Genomic DNA, 21137 nt, shown 5'->3' with positions numbered 1-21137 from the left:
AAATTATATCCTAAACAAGATGGTGAGCTGACAGAATCATCATCATCATCATCATTTAGCATCCATTGTCCATGCTGGCATGGATTGGACGGTTTGACCAGGGCTGATAAGCTGGAAGGCTGCACCAGACCCTAGGTTGATTTAGCATAGTTTCTATGACTGGATGCCCTTCCTAATGCCAACAACTCCAAGAATATAATGACTGCTTTTACGTGCCACCGGTATGGGTGCCATTTGCGTGACACCAGTATCTGTCATGACTACAATTTTATTTGGCTTCATGGGTCTTCTTCTCAAGCACAACATAATGCCAAAGGTCTCCTTGGTCATTGCCTCCATGAGGCCCAACACTTGAAAGGAGCTTTTCATATACCATCAGCATCTCCACTTTGCCTCCGTGAGGCCCAATTCTTGAAAGGTGCTTTTTATGTGCCACTGGCACGGGTGCCAGTTACGTGACACCAGCATCAACCACGACCATGATTTCACTTGGCTTGATAGGTCTTAAGTATAGCATCTCACGAAAGATCTCAGTCACTAGTTATTGCCTCTGTGAGGCCCAAAGTTCAAAGATCATGCTTCACCACCTTGTCCCGTGTCTTCCTGGGTCTACTTCTACCACAAGCTTCCTCCACAGTTAGAGATCAGCACTTCTTTACACAGCTGTCCTCATCCATATACATCATCATACCAGTGCAGTCCTCTCTCTTGAACACCACATCTGATGCCTCTTATGCCCAACTTTTCTCTCAAGATGCTTACCATGCCAGGGGACAATGTTTAAAAGGCATTTCTTCCAACTTTATCTTCGTGGGTTCGAATCTCAGACCGGGGGATGTGTGTCTTTATGAGTGAAACACCTAAGCTCCATGCGGTTCCAGCTGACTTCTGCTGACTCTTTCGCCACAACTTTCTCTCACTCTTTCCTCCAGCATCTTGAGGCTCACCTGCAATGGACCGGCATCCCCTCCAGGTGGGGAACCTATACGCCAAGGAAACCGGGAAACCAGCCCTTATGAGCCAGACATGGCTCGAGAAGGAACAAACAAATGCTGACCACATCCAACAGTAAGCCACAGTTGAGGCTGTAATGGATACCCATTGCTGGCTCCACTGCCAAAAACTATAGACATAGGGCCTGATTGTGCTTGCACGTCGGCCAGCCACATCCTCAATTATCCTCCAGCTTGCTTGTGCCAACTTGGGAGGGGAGCCAGGTCAACTACCTTGCATATGAACTCCCTTGAAGAAGGGGGCCAAAGCCACCTTAAGATCTTGTTGTAAATTTCTTACCTACAGTCATGTCTGCATTCAGAAAATCATTAAATTTAAAATTTAAAAATGGTGAGGAGATCTATTGAGTCAAGTACATCGACATCAATATCAAAATCAAATCGAATGGAAATTGTAGTTGTGACCCCTGTGCCGGTAGCATGGAAAAAGCACCATCCGAATGTGGCCTATGTCAGTGCTGCTTTGACTGGCTTCCGTGTCAGTAAAAAGCACCATCTGATCATGGTCGATGCCAGCTCCTCTGGCCCCTGTGCCAGTGGCACATAAAAAGCACCCACTACACTCTCGGAATGGTTGGCGTTAGGAAGGGCATCCAGCTGTAGAAACATTGCCAGATCAGATTGGGACCTGGTGCAGCCTCCTGGCTTCCCAGACCCCAGTTGAACCTTCCAACCTATGCCAGCATGGAAAACAGACGTTAAACGATGATGAAGAAGAAAAAAATCACAAGAACTACTTACTTCAGGTTCCACAATGTGTTGAAGCTCATCAAAATCTCCTTCTGCCAAACAGTTAGAAACATAATTAATGGCCTGCAATTAAAAGAATTGAGAAATTGAATTCTTCATTTATGTCCATCATCTTGGTTTAATGGAAATTGGATGATTACAAAAAAAAAAAGGAGGGGTTGTTTTAAGATTTTTGTATCCAGTTTAACCCTTTTGATACCAACCTCTCCAAGACTGCCCCTCACTGTTTTGATACAAATTTCCCATTTTTTAACCAACCACATCAGGCCCGAATATTCTGCCTGTTTTATGTCCAAACTGGCCAGATCCAGCCTCTCACACCTACCCTACTGTCATTCTAAAATTAAAGAACCACATTATCAAAATCTCAAAGCACTGTGATAATGTATAATTAATTCAAAACAATATGAATAAATAAGCATTACATTTGACAGAATAACCTGGATGCCAAATGGCTAAAGTGATATAAAAGAAATATTGCAAAAAAAATTTTTTTAAGGGGGGGGTGCTTCAAATAAATCAGGCGTTAGACTGTAAGCTCTGGATATTTTGAGGTACCTCTTGGCAGGTTACTGCAGTTCACATAACAGAGAGGAACAGATACCAGACATTTGTTTGGGTGAGGGACGTTCCCTAGGCAGAGATTTTAGCCCCTGACCACTAAAGAAGTCAATTCTAAGTATCTGATTCAAGGGGACACGTAAAAAGCACTACCTGAACATAATCAGTGCCAGGCTCACCTGACTGGCTCCTGCCACAGTGGCACGTAAAAAGCACCCACTACACTCTCGGAGTGGTTGGCATTAGGAAGGGCATCCAGCTGTAGAAAACCTTACCAGATTAGATTGGGGCATGGTGCAGCTGCTGGCTTTCCAGACCTCAGTCAAACCATCCAATCCATGCCACCATGGAAAACGGATGTTAAACGATGATGATGATGATGATCTTGGTGGTTTATGAAAAGATTTTTGTGTCTTTTTAGAGATTAGATCTTTTTGAAAACTCCGACAAAAATCATAATAATTATGATTAATAATAATCTTTCAAGTTTTGGGATAAGGCTAGCAACTTTGAAGGGAGGGTACAAGCCAGTTAACTCAACTGCCACTGCTTAACTGGTGCTTATTTTATCAATCCCAACAGGATGAAAGGCAAAGTCAACCGTGACAGAATTTGAACTAGGAATACAATTGTGGAAAATATATTGCATAACGTTTTTTCATGCCAGTCCACCACTCTAATGATAATAATAATAATATTAGTAATGATGATGATATTAATATATGGAGATAGAGAAGAAACAATAAATCATATTATCTCTAGCTGCCCAGTCCTGGCTAAGAAGGAATATATTCACAGACATGACAGAGTTGGAACCTACATACATTGGAAGCTATGCCAACATTATGGAATAGCAACAGAAAAAAGATGGTATAGGCACACACCAGAAAAGGTCACAGAAAACGAGAAATCAACCATACTCTGGGATATGCCGATACACACAGATAGAGAAATTAAGGCCAATAGGCCAGATATAGTTGTCAGAGATCATGAAGAGAAAAAAGGCTTTGTAATTGATGTATCAATACCAGCAGATGACAACGTTTCTCTAAAAGAAATGGAGAAACTTTCAAAATACAAAGACCTGGAAATAGAGGTAACCCGAATGTGGAATCTAAAAACAGAAACAATTCCTATCATAGTAGGTGCATTAGGTATGATAAAAAAAAATATTCAGACAAATACATAACAAAAACATAGGTTCTCAAAGTGGGCGCTACAGCCCCCCGGTGAGGAGGTGTCGGGAGGAAGGCCGTGGATTGGGGAGCGCTATGAATTTATTATGATATTATTATAGTATTGTATACAAATTATGTAATATATTAAATACCAAATGATTCATAGTATATATAAATTAGTTAAAAATAAAATATTTATTTATACATAAAAATAGGGGTGGTAGGAGCCGAGGGTATTATGTGGCTAAGAGGGAGGCGGTGGCCCAAAATGTTTGAGAACCTCTGCTCTAAAGTAATTTTTATTTCGGACTTAACGTGGATGTGTTAAAACACAAAATATTGTGTTATTTACTTTGAGAGAATCACTCATATAGACTCGTGGTACACGAAAACATTGGAGTTTAAAAAAAACTTCACAAATTGTTTTTGAAGTTTTTCAGCTTCAATAAAACAATTGAGAGAGAGAGAGGAAAAGAGAGAGCGCGCGGGGGAGGACCCAAACACTAGAACACTAAACAGCTGACTATTTGTTGTTATCTTATCGTTTTGTTTTAAGGACAAGATACTATTTCACTCTCAACGGCTCAACGGTCGGAGCCATGTAGAGTTCCGAAAAAATCAATATTCCAACTGCATCGTTTATGGAATCGGTAATTTTCTATTAAAATGTTTCTGTATAGATAGAATTTGTACAGCTTCTCACTAAATATCTTGTCGTGCCTTGCCAGTTCCGTCACTTGTATTTTTTAAGTTTATATCATTAGAAGAGTATTTAAGAATGAAAACAAATCTTCGCCGACACTGCAGCTAAAACTGAGGCTAGTAAAGAGTTGTATTATGCCAATTGTCCTCAACGGGGCAGAAACTTGAACAATGTACACAGTTATGGAGCAAAAAAAAAAAAGAAAATAGAAGCCTTTGGAAGGTGGATCGTTCGCAGACTGGACAGAATAAACTGGAGAGACAGGTTAACTAATGCAATACTGAAAAAACTAAAGGTGCAAAGGTATCTATTATCGAGAATCAAGTGCACAAAGCTATCATGTTTTGGAAAGACAATGCACCACGGTTCACCTTTTTGTGTTGACGGGAAGAGCGAGAGGCTATCAAAAACGTTTGTTGACGGACAACATTGAAGAATGGAGCGAAAAGAAGGGCCAGGCTGTTTGTATGCATGCAGCACAACAGAGGGAACTGGAAAATAATTAGTAAGCCACTCACTGGACAGAGAAAGGGCACCTGGCTAATGATGGCTAATCATTACGGCATCAACCTTGGTTTTCATTCCCCAAGTGTTGATAAAATTAATAATATACAGACAGGTGTTCAACTGATGACATTTCCCCCCTCACAGAAATTCGTTTTGGATGTAAGAAACTAACATTTGCCAATAACATTAACGAAATATCTCATGACAGTTTAAATATTTACGTAAAGCTTCGATAAAAAAACACCGATTGTTGGTGGGGGGGGGATTTTCATTCATTGATTCGTTAATGCAGAGAAATTCTATAGGAGAGCTGGGTTGAGCTAAATTCATATCATGCATTGTTTCTAACAAACCGACTTATTTGAGAAATACTGACAATGTTTGATATAATTAATAATTAAATAAACAGTTTTTCTTGAAAGTTTTGGTTGGTTTCCGTGAGGGACGAGAGAGATTTCGACAACCGAGTTAAGCCGAGACCAGCTATTCTCTTTAAAGTCGAAAAAATTTCACCCTCAACAGTTGCTAACAAGACCCAAAACGGAATATTGGTCCCTCATTTGGGGCAGTGCAATTGCTATACATACAAACATACCCCATCTGCCCCTAAAAACACTCGAGTCTCCCACAAACACATTAGTTCCACAGACATAGTTTCTTCCCTCAGTATTTTTTTAATTCTACGACAGTCGCTTCATCTCCTCCGACTTAGCTGCATCTCTCTCACCTGCCTGGAAGGGCCTAGCAAAACCCAGGGGCACAGTTCCCTTCCTTTCAGTTCAAACCACGGGGGGAAAAAAGAAATTAAATAAAATAAACAAACTTCAGAAAAGTATAATATGACTTGCTCAATGTTAAATCATAAATATTTTTTCCTTATTTTTCATAAGTACACACCTGTTCTGAGCCAGTTAGGAAAGAATCTATGGAAAAGCTGTGATCGTAATATCCTTGAATTAATTTGGAAAACCACCAATTTCGGAAGGATTTTATCGGACTCGGCCAAATTATTTCAGGAAAATCCATTAATTTCAAACAAGGTTTATCCGATTTGTCATCGTGATAAGATCTGTGTAAAAGAGTTCCAAGTCGGGCCACGGCAGCATTTCGCTGCTTGGAGAGAATTAAAGAAGAATGTGTTGAAGAATGAAATTGCTTGCAATAATGATTGTGTGAAGCGTGAACCTGTAGAGGTCGAGGCAAAGGTCTTGGGTTTCTTTTAACCAGGGCATGCGGAAAGGTCAAAAACCGGATCAGCTTAACCCTGTTGGCTTGAAGGTATTTCCTAGAAAGCAAGGACATTGAAAGAATAACGTTCGAAGCGGTGGAAAGACAGTTTTTGTGGTAATTAAGGACATATCTCAGCCCTGAAGCTGCCATGCTTACGGTTTGATGGTGGAACAAGGTTTTGCACCGCTTGACGGCTGACTTTTATACAGATACCGTCGTTCAGTTCTCGTTCTTTAATCAACAGAAAATTAAAATACACCTTTTATTAATATTTATCACCTGAAGTAATTATCGAAATACAAATTACAAATTATAATATTTATTTGCACGGTGTGTAAAGATCAATTAAACCTCAGGTTCCCGGTATAAAATACGAAGGGGGACTATTCCGGCCTGACACCCGTGTAGATACTGAAAGCATTTCTGGTTTCGGGATGGAATCAATTTCTGGTTCCAAAAATTGCGATCGGAGGACAAAGGTCAAAGAACTGCGATACATTTGTGGAATTTCTTGTGAAGAATTTAAAAATGTGATATACCCGAAGGTACCAATATACTAAATCTTTATTTTCTGCTTAACTTCAGTTTCGTAATGTGTTTGTCCCAAACCAATTCCACAGAACAATCAGGCTTTATTTCTTCTCATCGCATCCGCAAAATTGCATTTTTCTCCGTTTTCACCGCGATTTTTCAAATTGTTTTTTTTCCACCACGAACTTCAAAAGAATATTGGACAGACTTAAAAAAAAAAATCACAAACCGACACAAGTGCCCCTCCCCTCCAACTCGAATTTGTTTTCACATAACTTCCAGAGAAATAATATTTTTAATTAATTTTATATATATATATATAAATGGTACTTGTATCGCAGTGGTCCCGGTGCGCGCACTCGCATAGTCGCGCATCCGCGCCAGCTAGTCGTGACTAGTCGATCCTTACTTTGTGTTTTATTTACTTTGTTTAACAAAAATTATGGCGCCATTATGGCGATGCTTCGGTATTGGTACACACGTGACTTTGTTTACATTTCTGAATATAACAGAAACCCTTTTCTCCCACCCCTAACGCAAACCCTAACCCTCCATATATATAAAAAAAAAAAGCACTTTCTTGAAATGTATCCGGTACTTAGACCGGTACATATACCGAAGGTTCGCCAAAAAAAGAAAACCGAAAAATCCATTGTAAGGACCCCGTGGGGAAAGATGGGAATCATCTTTAAAATTATATATATATATATGGCCGTGTGGTAAGTAGCTTGCTAACCAACCACATGGTTCCGGGTTCAGTCCCACTGCGTGGCATCTTGGGCAAGTGTCTTCTGCTATAGCCCCGGGCAGACCAATGCCTTGTGAGTGGATTTGGTAGACGGAAACTGTCGTATATATATATATATGTATGTATGTATGTGTGTCTGTGTTTGTCCCCCTAGCATTGCTTGACAACCGATGCTGGTGTGTTTACGTCTCCGTCACTTAGCGGTTCGGCAAAAGAGACTGATAGAATAAGTACTGGGCTTACAAAGAATAAGTCCCGGGGTCGATTTGCTCGACTAAAGGCGGTGCTCCAGCATGGCCACAGTCAAATGACTGAAACAAGTAAAAGAGTATATATATAAAGGCCCTATCAAGTGCGTGGTGGAAATAAAATGATGATAAACCCCCATCAAAACGGAGAAAAGTGAACGTGTGGGTGAGCTATTCCAAAACTCCGCCGAAGGGTTAAATTATTTAAATATGACCAAAAAAAATGAGATGTGGTGTCGTTCATTCCTTTCCGTTCAAGGTATTAAAGAAATAAACGAAAGGGACCCTAATTCAAAATAAACCACAAAACTTTTGCCTGCATTTAATTTAAAACCGGTTAAATTTATGTTGGAAATTGATTGGATATTTGAGTGATTCAGTAATTAATTTCTTGAAAAAATATCTTCTGAAATTATCTTCAGGGTCCCTGAAATAGGGTTTATGGTGAAAAGACTAAGGTTTTACAGTAGGGGTTGATAGAGAAAAAAAAAATATTCATATGAGCTGTTGATTAGCAAGGGAAATAACTCCTATCTACTTATAGCAGTCGCTAGAAACAGCAGTCAGATTTCTCTCAAATTCATCCTACCGTCTTAACTCATCCTTTCTGCTATAGGCACAAGGCCTGAAATTTAGGGGAAGGGAGCCGATCGATAAGATCGACCCCGGTATGCAACTGGTACTTAATTTATCGACCCCGAAAGGCTGAAAGGCGAAGTCGGCCTCGGCGGAATTTGAACTCGGAACGTAAAGACAGACGAAATACCTATTTCTTTACTACCCACAAGGGGCTAAACACAGAGAGCACAAACAAGGACAGACTAACGGATTAAGTCGATTACATCGACCCCAGTGCGTAACTGGTACTTACTTTATCGACCCCCAAAAGGCTGAAAGGCAAAGTTGACCTCGGTGGAATTTGAACTCAGAGCGTAATGGCAGACGAAATACCGCTAAGCATTTCGCCCAAACGTCTTAAATAACAGAAAATACATTGGATAGTATGGCTGCTGGTGTATTAAATTGTAGCATGATCACGGGTGGGATGTCTTTGATGATAGGTGTGTTCAATCGGAACTGTTAACACTGTGCAACAAATTTCAGGTTCAAAAAAAGTACAAGTGCAGTAAGACTTGTTTCTGGGTCAAAAAATTGTCCTGATTCTTATTCTGACCTTTATTTCTCCAGATTAGGCACCGTTTTCCATGTATAATATACTGCATAATATTGCGTATTGAACACAACATTGCAAATACTGTAAGTTACAAAAAACAAAACAAAAATTTAGTTGGTATGACAAAACATATATTGGTTATGAATTAAAAACACACCTGTCAGTTTAAACAACTTTTGTCCTTCTAAGCTTCTTGTGTGGAGTGTGATCTTTTTTTTATACCCCAGCAGTAGTCTGCCAACATGTCAGGGTTCCATTTTCCTTTGAATCGTCGCTCCATCACCTGAATATCCTGATGGAATCTTTCACCATGTTCATCACTCATATCACCAAGATTTTCCGCCAAGAATCCAAATGAGAGTGAAGCACGTGAACTTTTAGAGACATGTTACCTCCTATACCATGATAATGACTCAGCAGATCATTCACAACTTGCACATAGTCTTCTGAACGATGTTTTCCCAGGAAGTTATCGCAAACTTTCTTGAATGACTCAAAGGCAAGCTTCTCTTTTCTTTTGTGATGTGTGATGAAGGTTTCATCTAGTACAATTTTTCGAATTTGGAGACCTATGAAGAAACCGTCTATAATTTTAGCTTGACTCGGGAAAGGGAACTTTTCTGCAAGATATGCAAATGTGGAGGATTCCTTGTCCAAAGCTTCACAAATTGCTTAAACAAACCAAGTTTAATATGCAAAGGTGGTAAAAAAATTCCATCACTTTTCACAAGTGGTTTGTGCACGATGTTGTGTTTTCCTTGCTCAATTTCATCTCGGATCGGCCAATCCTTGCATATATAATGTTCAGCTCTTACCCTGGAATTCCATAAGCACAGGAAGCAGCAAAATTTAGTATAGCCAAGCTGAAAGCCAGTAAGCATGGCCACAACCTTAAAATCTGCACAAATATGCCAGGGATGGTCATTATACTGTATACTTGTTAGAATTGCTTTCAGATTTCCATATGATTCTTTCATGGTTGTGCTATAAGCTATGGGAACAGAAGGCACAGTGCTACCATTGTGTAGCAGAACAGCTTTGATGTTGTTCTTGGATGGATCTATGAAAAGTCACCAGTTGGTTTTATCCTATGGTATTTCCAGTTGCTCAAAAAGTTCAGTGATGTCATTACAAAACCGTAAGTCATCCTTCATGGTGAATAATGCAAGCAGATCCTCTGTACGTTTTCTGTACAGTGTTATCTTCATTCCTTTCTCAAGAAGATTACGTTTTTGAAGCCTTGATGCCAGAAACTCACTTTTCTCTTTGGTTAACTAGAGATCCCTGCAGAAGTCATTTAGAGCCTCTTGAGAAAATGGTATTGGTTTATTCTTGCTTTCTGGATCATTGGGCTCCACACATTCACCACTGGAATATTCATCAGCATTGCTGGAACTCTGCATTTCTTGATCTGGAAGTATAGGCACAGGTGAATTTTCTGAGTGCTCTACTGGGCGCATTGCTGATTGCAAATTTGGGCAAACAATGTGTTTCTTTTTCTTTGCTGTAGTACAGCCTGTAGAGTCATGGTGACATAAATAGCAATCATTAGAGTGATCTTTCTGCTCATGCCAAATCATTGGCACACCAAACTTCATGTGAACATTTTTTCCTGCATACCAGGCACTCAGTGCTTTCACACATGTAAGGCAACACACATGAGGAGCCCATGACTTATCCTGGTCTCCTAAGTAACAATCGAAGTACATTTCACCCCTCTCTATGTTCTGAGTTCAAATTCCACCAAGGTCGACTTCACCTTTCATCTTTCTTAGATCAATAAAACAAATACCAGTTGTACGTTATTTACAGTGTTTACATTATTTACATTTCACGGATATTTGTCCTCATCTTGTTTGTTGTTAACACAATGTTTCGGCTGGTATACTCTCCAGCTTTCATCAGGTGTCCTCTTTTACTTGTTTCAGTAATTTTGACTGTGGCCATGTTGGAGCACCGCCTTTAGTCGAGCAAATCGACCCCAGGACTTATTCTTTGTAAGCCTAGTAATTATTCTATCGGTCACTTTTGCCAAACTGCTGAGTTACAGGGACGTATACATACACACACACATACATACATATATATATATATATATATATATATATATAAATGGATAAATGAAAGAATGGAGTCAAACGAAGATGTTAACAAAATTTAAACGAATTTTCCAATCTAGGATAATTCATTCACCTACTTAAATATATATATATATATATATATATATTATATATATATATATATATATAATATATATATATATATATATATATAAATGGATAAATGAAAGAATGGAGTCAAACGAAGATGTTAACAAAATTTAAACGAATTTTCCAATCTAGGATAATTCATTCACCTACTTAAATATATATATATATATACACATATACACATATATACGACGGACTTCTTTCAGTTTCTGTCTACCAAATCCACTCACAAGGCTTTGGTCGGCCTGAGGCTATAGTAGAAGACACTTGCCCAAGGTGCCACACAGTGGGACAACCCGGAACCATGTGGTTCGTAAGCAAGCTACTTACCACACAGACACTCCTACGCCTGAGGAAATTTTGGACCTGGGTTCTCATTCCTTAGGTATTTTTTCCGATGTTATTATTATTTATCATTATTATTCAGGTCACCGCCTGGAATCGAACTCAGAATCTTGGGGTTAGTAGCCCATGGGCCCTGAGCACTGAGGGTGATGTAATTGATTTACATGCTTCCTGAAATTGCTGGCCTTGCACCAAAATTTAAAACTATTATTAACCTAGTGTTTGGATCATAAACGAACACAAAATTTTGATAAGTTCTAAATAAAATCACTTAAAAGCAGGAAGTTTGTATCCTAAAACAGTTGAGGTGGTGACAGGACCAGAGTTATGTAAGGCCCATGGCCCAGCAGGCCCTAGCTGCTGGGAGGGCCCCTTTAACTCAGAGAAGCCTGAAAGCTTGGTGTTAAAAATTTAAAGAAATTATTTAAAGCAATCAAATGATAGGCTTCCTCACAGTTTCTGTTTACCAAATTCATTTAAAGATTTGATCGTCTCAGGTCTATAGTAGAAGACACCTTATCCAAGTGGCTGTGACGTGGGACTGAACCTGAAACCACATTCATATCCCAAAACTTCTGAACCAGTCATGCCTCTGCCTTAAGCCATGTCGTCTAGGAACTGAACTTTTATTGTAGTTCCTGCGTTCCAGGAACTTTCTGCTTTGCTCTTTCACAAACCACAAACACACTGTTTAGACGAAATCTTCACCCACCATTCTTTTCTTTAACAACAGCGAGTTCCAGTTGTGCTTAGAGGATTTGACCTTGGATCCTGCACGAGCAAATGGACCGTAGAGTATTTGGTATCACAGGCTGGAGACAAAAATGTTACCACTCATGTCTCAGAAATCCCACAGATGGATTTTCTAAATAAAAATTTTCTCTATCGGTAAGTTTCTACTTTCATCACCCTCATCGTCATCATCTTCATTTATTTTTTAAGCCCACTTTTCCATCATCATCATCTTCATCGTTTAACGTCCGTTTTCCACGCCGGCATGGGTTTGACGGTTTGACTGAGGCCTGGAAGCCAAGTGGCTGCACCAGGCTCCAGTCTGATCTGGCAGTGTTTCTACAGCTGGATGCCCTTCCTAATGCCAACCATTCCGAGAGTGACTTAATCCCTTTGTCTATCCTTGTTTGTCTCCTTCTATGTTTAGCCCCTTGTGGGTAATAAAGAAATAAGAACATGGAAACGGTAATGACGATGATGATTCCTTCTTGTTGTTTTTCCGTGTAGGATTTTACCATTCTCAGAACTGGTCAAACGAGCATCACAAGATTCCAATGAAGAATTTTTCATTTGTCCGGTCAGTTAATTTCTTTGATGATTTGCCTTCAAATTCTTCGTCTCTCTTTGATTTTTTATTCCTTTTATTTTTTGCCTGTTTCAGTCATTAGGCTGTGGCCATGCTGGGGTACCACCTACAGGAATGCTAGTCAAATGAATTGTCCACAGTACCAATTTTTCCAGCCTAGTACTTATTCTATCAATATCTTATGCTGAAACGCTAAGTTACAGGGATGTAAACAAACAGACACAAAGACACACATGCACATTTATATATAAACACACTCACAACAGGCTTCCTTCAGTTTCCGTCTACCAAATCCACTCACAAGGCTTTGGTCAGCCCAAGGCTATTGCAGAACACACTTGCCCAAGGTGCCACAAAGTGGGACTGAACCCAGAACCATATGGTTGGAAAGCATGCTTCTTACTCAACAACCATGACTGCACCTTTGTAAAGATTTTTTTTCTTAAATGGGCTGGGATATTTACCTTTTGACTGACAGATTTAAAAAGTAATTTTTTGTAACTAAACACTTTCAAACTTCGGACACTGGTAGAATGTGTCATATAAAAAATGTTTTACTCTTAGCATGTTTGAGAAAAACTTATATTTACAAAGCTATTTCATGTTAAATTTGTCGTATTTTGGTAATTTCAACCAATCAATGACGTGTGCTCAGCTGAATAAAATTACTGCTGTTGTTTGTCAACAAGAACTTCCAGCGGTGTATATTTCGTTTGTCACTGTTATTTATGACAACCCTAACCCTAAAACCCTAACACCCTAACCTTAAAACCAGTACAAACGCACGAACGATGTCATAAATAACAGTGACAAACGAAAAATACACCACCAATAGTTGTTGTTGACAAACAATGGCAGTAATTTTATTCAGCTGAATATACGTCATTGATTGGTTGAAATTACCGAAATACGACAACTTTAAAGTGAAATAGCTTCGTAAATATAAGTTTTTTACAAAAGTGCTAAGAGTAAAATATGTTTTATATGACACATTCTACCAGTGTCTGAAGTTTGAAAGTGTTTAGTTACAAAAAATTATTTTTTAAATCTGTCGGTAAAGACCCATGGGCTGAAACATTAGACATAACCTTTTTCAAAAAAAAGAAGAGATACGTTTAGATACTTGTGTCAGTTATTAGACAAAGGCCATGCTGGGGCACTACCTTGAAAGGTTTATGTTTATTTATTTATTTGTTTGCTCTTTAGGAGGAGAAATACTATCTGCGTTCGTTAGGAGACGACCCACGGAATACAGTTGCAAACATCGAAGAACAGTTTCCGCAAATAGCAAATGATTTGAACATTCCGGATCTTTTTCCTGCCAAATCCTTCTTCTCCAGTGTCTTCCGTATTGCTTCAAAATCAACCCAACTCTGGACCCACTATGATGTAAGTAAGACCAGACCCTAACAACTTTGTAAGTAAGAGGTAACCATTCATTAGAATTCTTTTTTGCCATCTAGGCCTCACAGAGGCACAGTTTCCTCTTGAGAGTTGGGCCTCACAGAGGCAAAGTGGCTGAGTTCCTTTGGTGTATTGGGTCTCACAGAGGCAATGACCAAGACCTTTGGTGTTATGTCATGCTTAAGAAGACTCAACAACCCAAGCAAAATTGCAGTCGTGACAGATACCGGTGTCACACAAATTGGCATGCAAATGGTACCCATACCAGTGACATGTAAAAGCATCCATTACACTCTCGAAGTCATTGGTGTTAGGAAGGGTATCCAGCCATAGAAAACCAGGCCAAATTGGACTGGATCCTGGTGCAGCCTTCCAGCTTGCCAGCCCTGGTCAAACCGTCCATCCTATGCCAGTGTGGACAACAGACATTAAATGATGATGAAGTCAGAGCTTTTAAAACATTGCACCACAGTGCACTAGCATGCAGCAGAGTGTATCTGAGTATGCTGCAGGTTTTTAAAAATATCATTTAAGGTTTTAGCAAATCCAGTTTAACCCTTTTGTTACCATATTTCTGTTGAGATGCTCTGTGTTTCTTTCAATTACTTTAAATATAACAAAGAATTTAGTAAAATAACTTATTTACCATTCAGCTAGTGTTAGGAACATTAATTGTGACTAAGGTTTGGTGGAAGATTTTAATTCAAAACTTATGAAAACAATGCATTTGTACTCAGAGCCAGAATCGGTTTCAGCCAGGTTGGTATCAAAAAGGTTAAGAATTGTTTCTCTATTATATATTTTAACCCTTTTTTTTACCATATTTCTGTTGAGATGCTCTGTGTTTCTTTCAATTAATTTTAAATATAACAAAGAATTTAGTAAAATAACTTATTTACCATTCAGCTAGTGTTAGGAACATAAATTGTGATTAAGTTTTGGTGGAAGATTTTAATACAGAACTTTTATGAAAACAAGACATTTGTACTCAGAACCAGAGGTGGCTTCAGCCAGGTTGGTATCGAAAGGGTTTACTGGATCATCCATAAAACTGTATTACTCTTTTATTCTTTTATCAATTTCAGCTCAAGAGCTGCAGCCATGCTGGAGCACTGTCATTAATCTTGTTACACTTTCATTACATGAAACCTCCTCTGATACATGGCATTTGTTGAATGAGTGAGTTTTATGTTGCTGCCCTTATGGTTTCCTACAATTACATGGGATCCCCCAGATTTCTTGACGGGAGGAGATCCAGTTTTGTTTGCAAGACACCTACATCCACCCCATGCGGGTCTCTCAGGCATTTTGGAAGGATATTGAAGAGCTGTTGACCCTTCAAACCCAAGCTGTAGCAGGATCTGGTCCTGTATTTTGATGGCGATGCTGGGATCTTTGGCACTATGCAGTGGTGCCCCGTTCTGCTGTTTGTGTGACTTTCAATGCCAAAGTTTGGTGCAAGTCCTTCCAGGATTTCTCGTATAAATGTTCCCCACTTTCATTGTGGAGAGAAGGATCTTAACTATTGTTAAGATGTCGGTTTGTTTACATCCCCATAACTTAGCAGTTCGGCAAAAGCGACTGCTAGAATAAGTACTACGCTTACAAAAAATAAGTCCTGAAGTCAATTTGTTCGACTAAAGCTGGTGCTCCAGCATGGCCACATTCAAATGACTGAAACAAGTAAAAGAATAAAAGAATGTATCTTCTCTACAGCAAGGCACCTGTTTCCATTTGCCTGTGCCTTTAATCTCTCATCAACTGGCACAAAGTCAGCTCCCCTCCCAGCCGAGCGGGTTTTTGTTTAGTAAATTATTTGGTGACTCTGTCAGGGCTGGCACCACATAAAAAGGGCTCTGATGCTGGTCCCATGTAAAAGGCACCAGTGCTAGTGCCTCATAAAAAGCTCTGATGCTAGTGCCACGTCAAAGCACTCAATACACTCTGTAAAGTGGCTGGGCATTAGGGAGGGCATCCAGCTGTAGAAGCCAAGCCAAAGCAGACAAATGAGTCTGGTGTGGCTCCTGGCTTTACTAGCTCCTGTCAAACCGTCCAACCCATACCAGCATGGAAAACAGACATTAAATGGTGATGATGATATATATATATATAGGCGTAGGAGTGGCTGTGTGGTAAGTAGCTTGTTTACCAACCACATGGTTCCGGGTTCAGTCCCACGGCGTGGCACCTTGGGCAAGTGTCTTCTACTAGAGCCCTGGGTCGACCAAAGCCTTGTGAGTGGATTTGGTTGACGGAAGCTGAAAGAAGCCCGTCGTATATGTGTATATATATATATATGTGTGTGTGTATATGTTTGTGTGTCTGTGTTTGTCCTCCCCCCCCCCCGAACATCACTTGACAACCGATGCTGGTGTGTTTACGTCACCGTAACTTAGCAGTTCGGCAAAGAGACCGATAGAATAAGTACTGGGCTTACAAAGAATAAGTCCTGGGGTCGATTTGCTCGACTAATGGCAGTGCTCCAGCATGGCCACAGTCAAATGACTGAAACAAGTAAAAGAGTATATAACATGGTCGATGCCAGTACCCCCCCCCCCCCGACTGGCCCCTGTTCCAGTGGCACGTAAAAAGCACCCACTACACTCTCGGAGTGGTTGGCATTAGGAAGGGCATCCAGCTGTAGAAACTCTACCAGATCAGATTGGAGCCTGGTGCAGCCTCCTGGCTTCCCAGACCCTGGTCGAACCGTCCAACCCATGCTAGAATGGAAAGCAGACAGTAAACGATAATGATGATAATGATATATATAAATACACACACACACACATATTTATACATACATGTGTGCATGTGCATGGATGTATCTGTGTTTATACTGGTCTCATCCATTACACTGGGCCCCTGCTGCAGCACTGCCTTAATATACTTGAATTTATATCCCTTTTCTTTTTTTTTTGTTAAATTTTCTAATTAGATCATGGATAATATACTGATGCAAATCAAAGGCCGTAAACGAGTTGTGCTGTTCAGCCCCCAAGATGCTCACTACCTTTACCTCCAAGGTGCGTAGTTTCCATCAGCGTTTACCTTGCTTTAAACACTGAATGGATTTTGTTTTTTTCATTTTGATTTGATTACTTTATATATATTTTTGATTTGAGTTTGGTTTGAGCATGGCTGTGAGGTAAGAAGTTGGCTTCTCAGCCACATTGTTCCAGGTTCAGTCCTACAGCCTGGCATCGTTGGCGTCTTCTACTATAGCCCCAGGCTAACCAAACACCTATGAATGGATTTAATAGATGGAAACTAAAACAAACTTGTCGTATATATGCATTATATATATATATATAAATATATATATATATATATATATATATATATATATATATTATATATATATATATATATATATATATATATCTATTTGTGTGTGTGTGTGTGTGTGTGCCTGTGATTGTCCCCACATGTATATATATATATATGTGTGTGTGTGTGTATGTTTACATGTGTATACATATATATATATGTGTATATATATGTACACGTGTGTGAGTATGTATATGTATGTATGTATATATATATACATATGTGTGTGTGCGTACATGTATGTATATGTGTGCATATACAGATTCTATTAACAAAGTTTTATTTATCCACGCCTATTGGAGTAATTTCCCTTTATTCAGCGTTTTTTCCATAGTGTTTTTGTCTTAATAACTGATGAGATGCCAGAGCAGTCTTCAGCCCCCAATAACCGAAACTCTGAGTTTTACTATAACAACTTACTGATTGTCCTATATTATATATATATATATATATCAAAAATAAGCAACAAGAATGAATCCGGTAATTTAGTACAATTGTTTCATACTATAACATTTTATTAAAAGCTGTAAATATTACAGCAGATTTAAGATGCTGAGTAATCTTCAGCTAATTTATATAGGTTTTCCAATAATATAAAAGCTTTCAAATCAATTAATAACATCTTAGGGAAGGTAAATATACAGATAAAGATTTAGATATGAATCTCAGGAACATATGAGGTAGTGTAGTTAGGATGCCAACCTGACCAAAACCTTGTTTACAACTGACTGTTGTAAGAAAAATTTCTTTAGTTATAAAGGATTGGGGTAAGGGCAGGTCAAGAATTCAAGTTAGTTGAAGAAAAGAAGAGGAAAATTCAGGAGATGTAGAAACCTTGGCAAATCGGATCAGAACCTGGTGCAGCCTGGCCCCGGCTTACTTGTTTTCAGCCAAACCGTCCAACCCATGCCAGCATGGAAAGCAGATGTTAAACAATGATGATGATGTGTGTGTGTGTGTGTGTGTGTGGCACATGTGTACGTGTATGTGTTAGGGTCTTTGTGTCTTGACGCTGCCTGACTATTGTCAATGGGTCTCACCATTATACAGGTGTTGCCCTTCATTGGCAATCTTCTATAAAAGCAGGTCTGGTTGTGGGGAACTTAGAAACAAGAGAGGGTTAGCCACGGGAGAGCATCAAGCTGTGGAAAGCCTACATCAACAAATTCCATCCAAGCATGGAAAAGTGGACATTAAAATGAGGATAATGATGTTGTATGCTTGTCAGGTATATCTTAATCCGTATTAGAATATACTCTTTTACTTGTTTCAGTCATTTGACTGCGGCCATGCTGGAGCACCGCCTTTAATCGAGCAAATCGACCCCGGGACTTATTCTTTGTAAGCCCAGTACTTATTCTATCGGTCTCTTTTGCCGAACCGCTAAGTAACGGGGACGTAAACACACCAGCATCGGTTGTCAAGCAATGCTAGGGGGACAAACACAGACACACAAACACACACGCACATACATATATATATATATATATATACATATATACGACGGGCTTCTTTCAGTTTCCATCTACCAAATCCACTCACAAGGCTTTGGTTCACCCGAGGCTATAGTAGAAGACACTTGCTCAATATGCCACGCAGTGGGACTGAACCCGGAACCATGTGGTTGGTTAGCAAGCTACTTACCACACAGCCACTCCTGCGCCTATAACATTTGCTTTTCCATACTTTTCTCCATGGGTTAAATGAAATTCATTCTGGCAGATTTTCTATGGTTGGGTGCTCTTCCTGTCACCAACCCCTCACCTGTTTCCAGGTAATAGTTTTTATCTCATCCTTCAAACATTGAGTATATGCCAAGCCCACCTGACTGGATCCTGCGCCAGTGGCACATAAAAAGCATTCCGTGCTTGAGGAGTAATTTATTTATTGGATCTATTGTGGGGCCCTGAGAGTCAAAAATAGAATCCTGCCTGAGAGTGTGACGTAAAGATATTTAGCTGCTACTTCTAACAGGTCGAACAACCACTTAGAAAATCCCTTGTTGACTTTTGGTTTTTTTTAGCTTTGGAATAAAAGTTTAATGCAAGGGAAATAACTCTGTATAACAATTCCTTCACTGCAAATAAAATGAAATATTAAAATACGGAAGAGTATTGTAGTTCGCTTGAAGCATTGTGTATAGTTTGTAAAGAAGAAAATGTTTTGAATGGTACAACAATGCACCATAATACAGACAATGGACTATAATAACTGGTGTAATTTCATCATCCACAGTCTGATATGATATTTCGGAATGCAAAAATTCCTTCTTCAGATATCCCTAGGAATTGATGGAGTCGCAGCTAACCGATTATAACAGCGACTCCATCAATTCCTAATCGTCTCTTTGCAACAGCTCAGCTACTGGGAAAGGTTGAAACAGCTAAGACTCTACTCCCTGGAGAGAAGACGGGAGAGGTATGCAGTAATATATATCTGGAAGATCCTGGAAGGAATTGTGCCAAAATTTGGCATTGAAAGCTACACCAATGCCAAAACGGGACAACACTGCATAGTGCCAAAGGTCCCAGCAATGCCATCACACTTCAGGACCAGTTACTGCAACAGTCTGGGTTTCAGGGGCCCACAGCTTTTTAATATTCTCCCAAAGAGTCTGAGGAACTTGCACAAAGTAGATGTAGCGGTTTTTAAATCAAAGCTGGACCTCTTCCTGTTGAGAGTCCCAGATGAACCTACCTCACAGCAAGAGGTGCAAATGAGGGTAGCTATATCAAACTCCATTCTTCACCAAGTGCCACATATTAGAGGAGGCTCTTAGTAATAACAGTGTAGCACAAAACGGCGGTGCATCAGCATGGCTGCAGCTCTGAGCTAAAACTAGAGAAAAAAAAAATGTCAAGAAGGTATTTTTATATTCCGAAATATATCAGATTATGAATGATTAAATTACACCAGTTCTTAAAGTCCATCGTTTGTGTTATAGTGCATTGTTGTGCCATTCAAAATATTTGAATCGCACAAAACAGCAGGAATCCAAACGAGAATGTATTTCTTCATTCTTAATACTTTCTGGCAGATTCGAACGTGAATTTCTGATCACTGCTGTTTGTTCGTCATTCGAAAACGTTTTCTTGTTTTAGACGATTTATGTTTTCTCAGCACACAGGATTCACCTGAATATTAAGAGGTTGCAGCGTTAAGAAGCTCACTTCTCAACTGCCTGGCTTCGAGTTCAGTCCTAGTGCATGGTACCCTGGCCCTGGGCCATCGAAAAACCTCCTAAATTAGTTTGGTAGCTAGAAAATGAAAGAGGCCCATTGTATTTATATATATATGTCAACATCAAAAAATCAAATGGAAATTGTAGTTGTGATACCTGTGCCAATGGCATGTAAACAGCACCATCCGAACGTGGCCTATGCCAGCGCCGCCTTGACTGGCTTTCATGCCGGTGGCATGTAAAAAGCACCAACTGATTGTGGCCATTGCCAGCCTCCCCTAGCCCCTGTGCCAGTGGCACGTAAAAAGCACCCACTACACTCACGGAGTGGTTGGCGTTAGGAAGGGCATCCAGCTGTAGAAACACTGCCAGATAAGACTGGAGCCTGGTGCAGCCTCCTGGCTTCCCAGACCCCAGTCGAACCGCTCAACCCATGCTAGCATGGAAAACGGACGTTAAATGATGATGATGATGATGATATGTGTGTGTGTATTTTGTATCCTTCTCTACCATCACCACCATTGACTTGGTGATTGTTGTTGTTGTTGGTAGTGGTGGTCATGATGTTGTTGTTTCCTTTATTTATTTATTTATTTATTTCCATTTCTTTTCCAAGATGGCAAATCTACAGTTTTAGACATTGACAATATAAACACGGAGAAGTTTCCATTATTCCTGAAAGCAACTCGGTATGAGTGTATCTTGGAGC

General features: G+C 39.6%; 2 protein-coding genes across 3 annotated transcripts in view; one reads left to right on the top strand and one right to left on the bottom strand.

Moving 5' to 3' along the window:
• The window catches only part of LOC115232575, a 32488-nt gene extending 26341 nt beyond the window's left edge, over nt 1–6147 (bottom strand). The window contains exons 1-2 of one of the 2 annotated variants that reach the window (XR_003883641.2): nt 5610–6147; nt 1755–1826 (exon numbers count right to left, since the gene is read on the bottom strand). Coding sequence is in view for 1 of the 2 variants with exons in the window: in XM_029802539.2 (XP_029658399.1) it covers nt 1755–1826; nt 5610–6092 (555 nt within the window). In the remaining variant the exon portion in view is untranslated. The remainder of the gene's footprint in view (nt 1–1754; nt 1827–5609) is intronic. The other variant, XM_029802539.2, reaches the window with a different exon arrangement.
• A 198-nt stretch (nt 6148–6345) lies between these two features.
• LOC115227532 (tRNA wybutosine-synthesizing protein 5-like) overlaps nt 6346–21137 on the top strand; it is a 23043-nt gene continuing 8251 nt past the window's right edge. Inside the window, exons 1-6 of the mRNA XM_029798334.2 lie at nt 6346–6487; nt 11932–12086; nt 12438–12507; nt 13723–13905; nt 16856–16943; nt 21045–21137. The exon at nt 21045–21137 is cut by the window's right edge and continues 24 nt beyond it. Coding sequence (XP_029654194.1) covers nt 6377–6487; nt 11932–12086; nt 12438–12507; nt 13723–13905; nt 16856–16943; nt 21045–21137 — 700 coding nt within the window. The 5' untranslated portion in view covers nt 6346–6376. The remainder of the gene's footprint in view (nt 6488–11931; nt 12087–12437; nt 12508–13722; nt 13906–16855; nt 16944–21044) is intronic.

This window comes from Octopus sinensis, linkage group LG2, assembly GCF_006345805.1.
Source record: "Octopus sinensis linkage group LG2, ASM634580v1, whole genome shotgun sequence".
NCBI lineage: Eukaryota > Metazoa > Mollusca > Cephalopoda > Octopoda > Octopodidae > Octopus > Octopus sinensis.
This window is presented reverse-complemented; position numbering and strand designations above follow the sequence as displayed.